The 13,532-nt window shown below is 37.3% G+C and overlaps 1 protein-coding gene across 2 annotated transcripts in view; it reads right to left on the bottom strand.

Annotated features, from left to right (window-relative positions):
• BABAM2 (BRISC and BRCA1 A complex member 2) overlaps nucleotides 1–13,532 on the bottom strand; it is a 165,075-nt gene that overhangs the window by 126,548 nt on the left and 24,995 nt on the right. For both annotated transcript variants that reach the window (XM_030499067.1, XM_030499068.1), the window contains one exon: nucleotides 8,634–8,728. In XM_030499067.1, coding sequence (XP_030354927.1) covers nucleotides 8,634–8,728 — 95 coding nt within the window. The remainder of the gene's footprint in view (nucleotides 1–8,633; nucleotides 8,729–13,532) is intronic.

Raw genomic sequence — 13,532 nt, 5'->3', positions numbered from 1 at the left:
TCTTGGAAAGCAGATGGCACCTTTATCTGTTCCAAGAACGAATTTCTTAATTCCCTCAGCACACATAATTCCTCGGATAGGGAATCCAATGAACTAATCATTAGTTAATCCATGTGAGTACACAACATTTTTCCCCCTTGGGAGTCTATTACCGGAGGCATACATATTTAACTAGACATGGCAAGTAAAAGGAACAAAGCATGAAGACAAGATTCATTTCAACACAAGACATATGCACGTGCATCTTCTACCTAAAGAATTACTTGTCATGCACTGATGGTAGTGTGAACAGGCTCCAACTCTTCAGACCACTGTCTCAATGTTAACGCTTTACCTCAAGAGCCCCTTTTCAAATAGCAAGTCTTTCACTCTTATCACAATTTCACTCCAACATGACACCATCTGCCCGAAGAGCCTTTTCTTTGCTCAATCCTGTTGCTTCCTCAGGCAACCATTAGTCATAACAGAGAAAGTTGTGCTTCTTGAAGGAAAAACTGATGCCTATTGAATATAAGGGGAAGAGACAGTGAAGGAGACTAGGGCATTACTAGATCAACCTGACTGGCCACAAAACAAAAGCCTTGCTGGAGAGAGACATTCACAGTGTTAATAATGGCAGTGTAATACACTGAGAAAATCTGAGCAAGTTCCACAGTTTCCTCCAAGTGCTTTCTAAAACTATCCTCACAAAGTCTAGAAATCCCTTTAAGTGTTCTTACAGAAAAGGAATAACAGTAATACACAGAGATTATATCACAGTGATAGACAGCACGAGATTTAGATGCCTTTAAAACAGGCAGTGGAAGAGTTGCTATGCATAGCTCCTTAAATGAGAAGTGGTGAAAAGTCTCTGAAAGTGGTCAAAGTCTCCAAAAACTGATAAAAAAAAGACAAAAGAGCAGCTTTTGCTTTGTCTTTGTAGACTGTGAGTTGCCCTTGTGAAAATACTGAGAAACATAAGCAACTGATGTTGGGAGGAAGCAAGTCACAGACCCAACAGGGTCATTGCCTACAAGAATAATTGCAGATTCAGTGATTTCAGCTATCCCTTAAAAAATATTTGAGGGCATTCCCTCACCCCCCCTCTTCTCCCCCCCCCCAGTTGGTTATCTAACTTAGCCACACAGTTCACAACTTAAATTTTTCTCTTGTTCATGTTGGCAGATTTCACTTATCCTTAATGCAAGATACGTTAATACAAGGCACTAATACAGACTGACTATCTCTGATGGGATATTATCACTGCCTACAGAGTAAGTGGACTGGAGGACCATCAAATGTTGAAATGGGCTTCCAGAGGAAATCTGAAAACATCTGAAGTAAGTGCCATAATGAGATGGATTGCCTAGCGCTCTTAAAGTTAAGGAGTTTGCACATAAACACAGGCAAAAATCCTGGAGAATTGGAAGGAACACCAGAAAGATGGAAATACAGAGTATCTAACTGGACAAGTAAATTAAATAAAGCACAAAATTAAATAAAAGGGGTTAAGAAACAAACAAACAAACAAGTTTGAAATGCATTCAGATTTCGGTCTTGCAAGGGTACCTTGCTGAAAAGCATAAAAAGAAAGTATATTGGCAAAGCTACCTAACAGATCTTTGACTGTATAGAGAGTATAAGTTTAGGCACAGCCTAAGCTTCAGCTTGTACACCAGCTCACTGACAGCCTGCTCAGCTCTCTCACACCCAGAATTAGAAGCAAGCATGTCCCACCACTTGCCTTCCAGTCTCCAGGAGTCAGAGAAGAGCAAAGGTGAGCCCATGATCCCTCTTGCCATGCAAGAACTCTAGTAATTAAGAGATGAGTGATGATTTTGCCAGTGCTCATACTGCAGCTCTCAGCTAAGACTAATACCTACCTATGTAAGTGTCCCTTCTCCACTTACCAGGTCTTCAGGCTCTGCTACTCAATTTTACACTAGAGAAGCAACTTAAGCTCAGTAGCAGCTGTTGCCCACCTAAGAAATTAGCTAATTCATTGAGTAATCAAGATTAATTCAACATGAATTCAAGAGAGAATCCAGAAACTCAGGAGGCCAGTTCTCTGGGCTCAGGTATAAGCTAAACAGACATAACTTGAAAGAAATGTAGGCCTAAGCATCTTTTTCAGCCTTTACATTAAGATGAAGCATCTGATATTCTGGTCCAACTGTATGACCTTGAAAAAGATGGTCAAACTCCTGTGACAAATGAAAATAAACTTTTTATTTTTTTTTAAATAATACAGACCATGAATGGAAAGTCATTAAATGTCTTTTTTCCCCTATTTTTCTAGTGTACAATGATTAAGTCTCCCATCACATGCACATTAGTATGGCACAGAAATATTTTCTCCCACTTTGCCATCCTTCAGTCAAATGATCCACATGCACTGCTAATCTTCTCCTGAAACTAGTATTTCCTGGACTGAAATACTATATTTTAAGAGCTAATATTCTAGATTTTCCACATTCTAGGGAGGAATTGCATTATCAGAAAAGCTTGTGCCACAAAATGGAATGTTTCCCCACTGAGCCCTTCACAGAACTAGTGGGATTGATTTTACATTCTATGCTAGCACGATTTGAACAAGAAAGGCAAAACTATCTGGCTTATCAGGTATTTTCTTCCCACAAAATTAAGTAATATCAAACTGTGGACATTTTTTCCAGTTTCTGGATTTGCTAGGTGAAAAGTCCAGCCAAAATGCTGTGATTAACTAAAGCAGAACTTCTGACCTCAGCATATTCTCTTCTGCTTACACTTTGAGACAGAAAGCCAAGTTTTGCAAACTGTGCTAGGAAATGCTGAAAGTTTGGAAAACGAAAGTGAGGTAAATATATACAATGATTTAGATGAATAGAAAATCACAAAGTAATACAATGTAGCTAACTCCCTCTCAGCCCTATAAATATTAACATTTCTGGACAAAGAGGACAAATAAAATGGAAAAGTTAGAAGAGAAATTCAGAAGACTAAAACAAGGAGAAAAAGGAGTAATTTCCAATATAGAAGGGCCTTGAAGGAAGAGGAGATGGAAAGAAGATAGGAAAACCTTGTTTTCTGTCATCCTCTTGAATTCTTTCTGCTGAACCGTACCACACAGCTACACAGACAATCCTAACCCTCACTCTCGGCACTGTATGGCTTCTCAGAAGGACCTCCTGAATTCTGCCCTCACACAGGTTGTAGTCAAGCTGGCCAGGCCACCCCAGGAGAGGATTCCCAGCCAGAATCCTCTTTTGGGGATTTCTCATTTTAAACCCAGTACAAGCACAGCAAAAATAAAAGGCAGAAAATCTGTGCTTGGTTTACGACACCCCTTGCTAGCTGGGTCCAGGAAAAAAAAAAAAGAGAATTCCCTGGGGGAACTGCACGGAGCCCAGACATGAAATCCAGACCAAAATACATCCAAAATCAGATTCTTTCAGGACAGGCTTAAAGAGTGATGTTGTAATGGCACATCTCTATTGTTTGAAAACATGGAGAAAAATGTATACCATAAAAGCCAACAATACTGGCCAAAAGGTCCTTCTGCTGGGAAAGTTCCTGAATTAAATTACTCTTCTGATGGTATAAAATGTGATTTTGTTACCGCTGCCTATCCATACCACACAAACCTCAGCGACCATATGCATTTATCATATGTATGTGTGTATATATGCACAGATACAACTCCAGTACATATAAATGGGTAGGATCAATATAGAAGGACAGAAATAAACTGTTTTCAGAATTCACATTTGTTTTAGAAAATTAAATAGCAAATAGCACTGGATTATAAATCATCAAAACACATCTTGACATAGAATGCCAGGACATGACTAAAAAGTGAACACAAAAAAATGTGAATATAAAGAAATTTAAAATAAGAAAAAAAAAAATCTAATAAAATGCAGGATCCAATCCTGCATTCTGTTTCACTTAAATTCCCCAAGTTCAACTGAAAACAAAGTAATTTAAGGCTTTCAGTATAAATGTAATAGGTTTAGAGGTCCAAGAATGAAATCTGCTGCTGCCATCCCAAATAAAGCAAGCAGAAGAGACAGTAATGCCAAAATAGTTTGAACTTACCCACACATTTCCCAGGCAAAGAGAACTCACTGTCGTGACTTTAAAGTTTAATGTCATATTCTGAAAACAATCGTGCTCATTGCTCTTACGTGAGGCTTTCACACTAGAACACGTAACGCCTGCGTCTTTGCCAATAATACAACAGACAGACTTTTTAGAACAAAATAGTTCAAATGGCATTAGCTAACATAAGGGGCGTTTGGGCTTTTTTGTAGTTACTGTGAGCACAGGAACAATTGATGCTGTTAAACATGTCTCATGCACCTGATAGTAAATGAAGAACAATTACGGAAGAGGGAGATATTTAAAGGATATCTACACTGCTCATTAAAAGCTAAATCACCAAGTTGACAGTAATAATGATTAAGATTTTGAACACAGCCACAGAAAGCAATATAGCCTTCATGACAGTCATCATATAGCCAAATGATAAATATGGAGTCTAATAACTACAAATACAAGAACTTAAATATTGTTCTACACAAGATACAGAGTATGACAGCCAATTCACTCAATGAGCACAATTAGCTGAATCAACTCCACAGTGACTGAAATGTGTACTCAGTAATAACAATTAGACAAAGGGAAACAATCTTCCCAGTACTACATACTGGCATGAGAACTGCTGTGGTCCATTCTCTGAAGTTCTGTGATGGCAATGCCCTCCTTCCTCTCCCACGCCAATGCATGCCACTAACACTAAGTATTCCCATATATACTATCCCACAAGGACCCCATTCTGCACTTACTAGGCTTCAGGAAATGCTAATGTCCTCTTGCCTCCATCCCCAATAAGGCTAATGGAGCCTTTCTGATATCAATGGGTGGGCAGAATAATTCTGGAGAGACTAGCTGAGACCTGAATTAGGATGCTAAGAAACCCAAATCCTTAAACTGACAGTTAGCTTGCATATATTGCTATTGTCTCCTCTTTGCCAAACAGAATATACTTCAAAATCATTGGAAAAACGGGGTTAACATTTTGCATAAGCACTTCAGTTATTAACTGGCTCACATTAACAATCAACTAGGCTAACATAACAAACAATTCTTGTTACTCAAACTGGCGTCATTGTAATGAGCTCCAAATTAATCTCATCCGTACACAATCACTAATCTTGTTTTGTGCCAACTGAATTTTTAATCAGAACTGAGTGAATCATAGGTTGTTTTTAAAATACATTTTTAATACTTGTCATCCAAAATGAATAAACACTAGGGCAGGGAAGAAGTTTTTTATTTACATTCTGAGAAGCTGATCTTATTTATGCATACAATACAGAAGTATCAAATGCATGTGATAGTTGAGGACATTTTTAATGAAAATAAAAAATAAAGTTTATTTCTAGCATGAATAGCATCATCAACCTGACGAATTTAGCCCTCTGACTGTCATTAAAACTGTATTCAAAAAAAAAAAAACCCAACCCAAAATAAAAGGAACAGTTGTCCCTCTGTTAAATTGTTCCTCGATGTCTACATCATTCTAGAATAAGATCAGAATGCACACAATCAGACCCTGCGACCAGCAGGGTAAGTACTTCTGGTAAAGCATGTAATCGAGCATATATTCTGCAGTGCTAAACTTGAGACTCAACATGAGTTTCAAACTGAAGTGACTTATATTATAATATTTGTGCAAGACAGAAGCAAAGCTGAGTTTCAATGAGCATTTTCAACTTGATTCTGCAATTGCAATACCAATTTAACAAAGCAGTTGATTAGCTCTGCTTACAAAAAAAGGAGTGTTCAATGTATCACCCCACTGCTGATACACTGTCCCAACCATTTAGGAATTCTTCAGGAAAAAACCCAACAAAAACAAACCATAGTATGAAGTCTTCACCTACAGCATCTACTCTTTAAAATGCAGTATTTCTGGAATCTCGTTTTAGCTGTCTGCCTATAAGCTGCTTACTGAACACCTGTTACCACGCCTGGTGAAAACCTAACTCGAAGGTCTGCCCATGGCCATGGAAACTGAAGGAGCGACTGAAGCAATCTGCAGCACAGCCATTCAAATGTCTTCAGGGAGCTCTGACAGCCTCTATTAGAGCCACATAAGCTTGAGGAATCTGGAGTACCTGGTTCTCATTTCAAGCTAAGCATAATGCCTGACTCAAGCCACATAACAGCGTGTGATGACTTCTGCTTGGAAAACAAGACACTCAGGCAGATGACAGCAGCACAGGAAGGCTCAATGTCAGAATTCCCACAGATCCAGCTGCACATATTACTTACTTAGAGACTGTGCTGCTCATTTAATACCATCTACATGCTTTTGTGCATGGTAGACTCTGTTTTGCTTGCCAGGAACTGTTGCATCAAAAGCATCTGAAGATTGCTCAAGATTAAGAGCATTAAATTACATTCAATATGCTAATCTATTTTTACTTATATTTAATAGAAAGATATTGTAACACATAAAAGAATCCTGCTAATATCTTAGAATTCAATTAAAATTATCTTCATTAAACAGCTCTGAGATTTGGGAGAAAAAAAAAGGAACTCATTCAAATATTTAGCATAATTGTTAATGTAACATTCTGAAGAAAAACTCTGCAAATTGTGTTGAACAGTAAAAGGTGAATGCAAAAGCAAAAATACTCCCTACAGACCACAGCTGCAAGGTGGAGATAATGCCCTTCGATAACACCAGGATGGACTGCAAAAGAATGACCAAGAACCTTAACAAAAAAGGTTACATTTACATAGTGAATACTACAGTAAGGCATAATGACCAAAGGAATGCTGTTGACTTGCTGATTTCTTTTTTGGTTTGTTTTTAATTAATTTTAAAATAGGCTGGTTCATATATCATCATCTATCAAGGAGCGAATGGCTCTTCAAGACGCTATCCAACAAAGAGGAAGGGAAATCTGTTCTATCTGTTTGTTTAGGCAGAAGAAAAGCAACACTCCCAAAAGCATCATCATTAATGAACAATGTAAGAAAGAAAGAAAGAAAACTAAAGAAGTTTTTATCCTTGCAGCCTTCCCTATGGATCACAAGTGCTAATGACTTCTTTCCACATGAGAAATATGGCACTGTATCACTCTCAGCAAGCTTCTCCATCTGAATGGCATTTCTGCAAGATGCCCCAAATTATCTTTATTTAATACCTCATTTTCTATTTGTTATTAATTTCAGTTTTTCAGTACATTAAAAAGTGCTCCTCTTCCTTTAACATCAACTGCAGAAAGTGGTTGTTAGTATGAATACTTGTCAGGAAGTTGCAAGATTGTGAAAAACACAGCATGACAGCCTCTGATTTGCTTTGGGGAGCTCTGGAGACATGTCCATAAAGCACAAGAGGCTGAGGTAGAGGACTATGCAAAGAGTCTAACAAAGCCCTACACCAGGAGAACTTCAATTAAGGAGCACTTCCCAGGTGCATGTTTATTCCAGTGACTCCCGTATACCCTTACAGACAGCCTATAAAATGAAATATTTAAAGTGTCAATTGATTTTTGGTCAACTTCTAATAAACACTGAAAATTTAAAGGAAGTGACCAAGCAGGAATTACAGTAGAGCTCTCTGGCAAAGGCATACTTTTCTGACACAGCCACCAACTCTGCACCATAACTACAAGCACCCCACACTTACTGAAAAAAATACAATGTATCCAAATCCTATTGACAAACGATACTGTCAACCCAGAAACAAGGCTTCAGATCTGCAAAGGCAGCAGAATAGAGCCCAAGAGAGCGGCAGAGTAAAAGAGAAAATAAAAAAAAAAGAGTAAAAGGGTTTCAAAATATCTTAATATGGCTTTAGTAACTTCTGAGATGGAGAGGTATTTTAAAAGCATACATAGCTTCTTTTTAGGCCAGGCTGGACGGGGCTTTGAGCAACCTTGTCTAGTGGAAGGTGTCCCTGCTCATGGCAGGAGGGTTGCAACTGCATGAGCTTTAAGGTCCCTTCCAACCCAAACCAGACTGTGATCCTATGATTCTTCAAACAAGGCTTTACTACTTGAGGCTAATTTTGAATAGGCAACAAAATGCTTGGTTTCAGGTTGTGGTATTTCTTTTCCATAGTAATAAGACTGTAAAAATATTTTATGGCTAATTTTTGACCCTCGCACCTTTTAGAAAGGCATTTCTTTGTCTTTATGGTAACACTAACACATACGAGCAGCTACCTTTCTTTGATGCAGTGGTTCCAACAACATACAACCTGGCTCTATCCCTCCTCACAGGAAAACAGAAATCAACATCACTACACAAAATTATGCTACTTTCGAAGTGCTTTTTAAAGACACAATTGATCAATCCTTTCTGATGACACAGATTTTTTAAGATGGTCAAATATTAAATAGACATCTTTTTAAAGATACTCTGAATAGTTATTGTAAATGTCATCTTGATTAAAATATTCAAAAACTCCCCACATTTATGGATTCAACTTTAAATTACCTTAGAAGACAAAGTGTTTATACTCAAATAACAATGAGATAAAAGGTGGGGTTTTTTTCTTTATTCTGCATTGTTAGAAAATTCCTACTGCTGAAGCTATTTTAAAAAAGCCAAGTCTCTTTGCATGGTATAAGGTTCTCAAACAGTGAAGTACTTACATGCAAGGCAGAAGGATCTGGCAAAAATTCAGCATCCTCTCCAAAGATAAAATCTGGTGGCAGGTCAGGATAGTGAGCATTGAAAATTATATCCCCTGAAAAAAAAAAAAAAAAGAAAACGTTGTTTGCATTTGTACGTATGTGCTTATAAATAAATAAAAAATTGTACATGTGATACACATTTTAATATAAAATTTGATAGCTACATTAAATATATTTCATATATATATCCATATATTTTACAAAACTTCACATGCAAGATAAGCATCAGATGTTTTGGGGGATGAAGTCAAATTCCTGAGGCACAGCTTCTTCCTCCTCTGCAAGCAATGAAACATGAAATACATTATTGCTTCATATCTCAAATGGCAATTCAAACACTACTGAGGGTTGCCTCAAACCACCAAGTTAGAAAAGTAATCTTGTTTTTAAAAAGAAGTACCACATTTAGATTGCTGTGTTTGGCATATTAAGCTAAAGTCAAATGCAAACTACTAAGACTGGAATTTTCAAAATACTGAAGCTTTCAAAACTTAGTAGCACTTACTCCTTATTCTCCTTGCCACCCCCAACTCTTAGAAGGAAGAACACACAGTTCAATAGGAACCATTCCAACTATCCAAATTCTAGCCAAGAGAAATGCAGTATTATGTGTTTAAATGGAAAGACTAAAATTAACTAAAACCATAAAACTTCATCACAGCTTGGCACTGAGTTCTCATCTTGCCAGTGTCACAAGATACACAGTTAATTACTGATGCGATAGTTCAATGAAATTTGGGTTGTATTATTTCACTAGTAAACATACTTCAGAGCTCATATAGGTTGAGGTGGTCATCTGCACGTGAGCTCTTAAAAATACACCGATAATTCAAGGAAAAAAAAAAATTAAAAAAAAATAGATGTATCTAACATTATTTCTCTACATCCCAATCACTCTTTCCTCTTTATGAAGATATGACAGCATAACTCTGAGCTTTTACATAAAGCATATTTGTGAGGTAGCAAGCATTAGAAGAAAGAAGTCAGTACCTACACAAGACATTCAACGTGACAGTTTTAATTGCTAATATTCTGCAAACTTATCTTGGCTCTTGCTGGAAGCAAGGATGCTGTAAAGATTAATTTGCAGAGGATGAGGGCTCACCACCAAGAAGCCAACAGCCAGTCTGCAGTAGGTATGCTCTACAGTATCACTCTAAATCATGAACTCACTGATCATGGGACTCAGCAGAGCACAGTGTGGGTTTATCCTGTCCGTGCTTCTTCTTTTCACAACTGTCAGGAGCACACATAAGTATGGCACATGGGAAATAACAGAGGTCTGCCAGTTAAAATACCCAACACAGTCAAAAAAATCACTCTTTTATTTCATTTAAAAGAAGAACAAAACAGGCACCAATCCTAGAGGAAACTGCATAAACTTGAACAAGAAATGCAAGAGAAAGAGAAAGTAAGTAGACTGCCTGAACCTTAATACAGCAACAAAGAATTCAGATAAGTTGACATTTATTAGACTGGATAGTTCCTATGACACCGTAACTCAATTCTTTTCTTCATATTTACTACAATTAAAAAGTTGTGTATCGCTCCTTACAACAACCTTACCGATTTCTACATCCAGAGCAGGCAACTCCTGAGGTTATGTGTTGAAGGATATGGCACCTTCATACATTCTTTGACTGACCTTTGCTTCATAGATAAAGGTGTGTTAAGAATAACTCAGAACACAGCACAAAGAAAAAGCTTGGCCTGTGACTTAGGCAACCCAGTGCTACTCTGAAGGAAAGAACTGTATCTGTGGTTTTTCCATGTCCTTATGTGATGTTAAGTAACTCATTTAACACACACTTTTCGTATTGCAGTTGCTAGTTGCATGCTTTTCATTCTCTGCATTCCTGCTTTAACAGAGTTGATGAAACAGAGCGCACATAACTACAGTTCAGCTCACCAGGAGCTGCACTCCAACTACACAGACATTACAAAAGGCTGCTTAGAATAACAGAAGGATCAAAATAACTGCATATTTTTTATGTTATAACTCCATATTTGATTAGTGAAAAACTGTTATAGAACCTTACATCATGAGGTGGCTTCAAGACTCTTCTAAGAGTAGTGAGACCGCCATACACCGTATTCAACTCTGCAAGTTCCATAGTAATGGGTGAACTTCAGCAAAGCTGTGACAGTAGGTACAATGTGAATGTTCAAGCATGCACAAACTTTGTTCTCCTCCAGTGTTTTCAGTTCTACAGCAACATGAAGAGAACTCACAGCAGCCCCCAGTACATCATCATATGCAGTGCTGAAGTACAACAGTAAACTGAAATTGGCATTATTAGTTCAAAATGCTAAGTGGTAAACTTCTACAGTTTGGGGTTCGGGTCAGCTGCATATCCATGCAGTGACTCCTGTGGAACCAGGGCCAGTAGCTGAGGACAGGACCCTCTCTGACCACTCAGGTGCGATGCATGGTCACACTGAAGTCAGGCGCATCATGGTTGCAAGTGGCCAAATCAATCTACTACCTCTCTCACATGCCCACAGTTGTTCTTCATTACTTTCTGTCACACCCCTTCTCCTACTGAGTGGCATATCACTCCTTATTCACAGTGAGAGACCAACTATGCAGATATTTTGGTTTAAAAAGTTTTCACGATCTATTGCCATCACAGAACTATTCAGTACAAGGAACAGAATCCAGAGTGAAAATTAACATTGTGATATTTTATTTTCTGTTACTATTACTTATAATTGCTGTAATTGCTTCTACTTGCCCAGGATAAACATGCCTCAAATCCAAACTCCCAAGTCCCTTTAGTAAAAGTAATTTTGAAACCCATGTGTATCTCAAGATTATTTTTCCCTATAGTATAGTCATTTTCCAAAAGGCGATACACAGTACATGGCTGAAGGGTTCTCCAGGTTTCAAAATCAGCAAAACTATTATTTCAGTGCCTGTTAATCATACAATCACAAAACACTAGTGCTGAGACATACTCGAAACATTTTACAACCCCATGGAACCAAACAAATCATGCTGTTGTCCTTATTTTCTAACTAAACCAGAAACACAATACTCTCCTTCCTATGGTACCATAGGTTTTTATCCAAATGTAAACCTTAATTTATTCTGCTACAATCAAACCTCACACAGGCTGGGTGACATTAAAGACAAAAAACTTCAGAACAAAGTGGTATTTCCACTTCAATGTAAACAGTTAGAAAAAAACCCAGTGCTTTCTGTCACTAGTAGTTTTCATTCTGGCAGTTAAATACAGCATATTACTACCGAAGATCTAACCTTAGAATATTTTTTTCAGAGACTTGAAAAAGAAAAAAGTATCCCCTTGGTCAAATCTTATTCTAGTAAGTCTCACTTATGCCACAAATCCAAAGGCATTCAGCTAGTTGCCAAAAAGAAAGAAAAAAGAACCATGTGATCCCTGGCCTCTGTATCTTTTCTGTTCCATACTCTCCCCTTCCATTTAGTTTCTCCTATGCCTTGCTTATTTTACCATATCAGGACAGAAGAAGTAACACCTCTGACTCTCAAAAGCTTGGGTACTAAGGAATGAGTTTGCTCTATTCACAACTATGAGCATGAGCTATTTTCATAAGTTATATATTCTCCATAAAAATACACCATTAAAAAATCAGACTAAAGACTAAGGGAAACAATCCTAAATTTGAATTTTGTTCTTGTTAAACAACACAAACCAGAGAAATTAAAACTGCAGTTAACAGTTTGCTTGGCAAATTTATGTATGACACATAAATTAAAAAAATGCTTCTTTACAGTCAAATACAAGGTATTTAAACAAAAACAATGGCCAAAGCAACAGCAAATCTGGTTTTACTTCACATTAACATTAACACTAGTCTCTGCATTAGGCTTACAAAATATAAGGTGTTAAATTTTTTGAATCACAAGCTACCAGTTTGTCCTGACTTAGTAGAAATACACTTTTTTTTTCCTTAGCAATTACTTTAACATTTTCACAGTTTACCAGTGGTTTACCCTCTTTCAATATAACTGTGTTGGGGTGAAACAATAAAATTTTCAACCAGTAAAGCCATTTGCAAAATTATTGTGCTTACGAGTCTGAGAATGGTTACCATTTTAATTTGGAAAGCAAAACCACCAAAACCCCCTGCACTCTTTCCCCTTCTCACCTAAATGAAACAAATACCCTTTTCCCTTGCATCTCCAACACATGAGTATGCAGTTCCTCATGTTTCGACTGTTTGCCCTTATTCCCCTGACAGTGGCATTCTCAGAGCTACTGACCATGACCATCCCACTATAAGAACAAGGCAAGCAAAACCTTCACACTTGGATCATATTTATCTCATTTCTATAGATATACTAGCCAATAATTACTTCAGTGGAATTACATTCCCAATTAAATACTACCACAGAATTTAAAATTACTTTAATAAAGTTAAAGCCATGGGGTCAAAGATAAATTTAGAAGAAAAGGGATGTATGGTAGATCTTTCTTTTTTCATTATCCAAAAATATTACTTTCTCTTTCTTTTTTCTCCTTAGGCAAGCAGCATTAAATTTTGAAATATTTTACTTAACAGGATTTCAAAAGAAAAGATAATATGCTCCCAATGGACAAAAAAATAAACCCTCATATTTAAATCTATCATTTTTTTTAACACACACACACACAGACACACACGTTCTTCTCTCATCTATCAAAATGCGCAAGCAAGTCTAACAAAGTGGTAAGGATTGACTACAAGCAAGAGAGGTGTAACGCTCAAACGGACAAGTTTCTTAAATCCTTACAATTGCTTTCCACTGGCCTATCCTATATACAGTTTTTCCTCTCCTGATAACTTCCTTTTTGGGATATTCTTTCTTTTTGTTAACCACACTTTATATTT

The sequence above is a fragment of the Strigops habroptila genome, chromosome 10 (genome assembly GCF_004027225.2).
Source record: "Strigops habroptila isolate Jane chromosome 10, bStrHab1.2.pri, whole genome shotgun sequence".
NCBI lineage: Eukaryota > Metazoa > Chordata > Aves > Psittaciformes > Psittacidae > Strigops > Strigops habroptila.
Note: the sequence above shows the minus strand (reverse complement) of the source record. Positions and strands in the feature narration are given on the sequence as shown.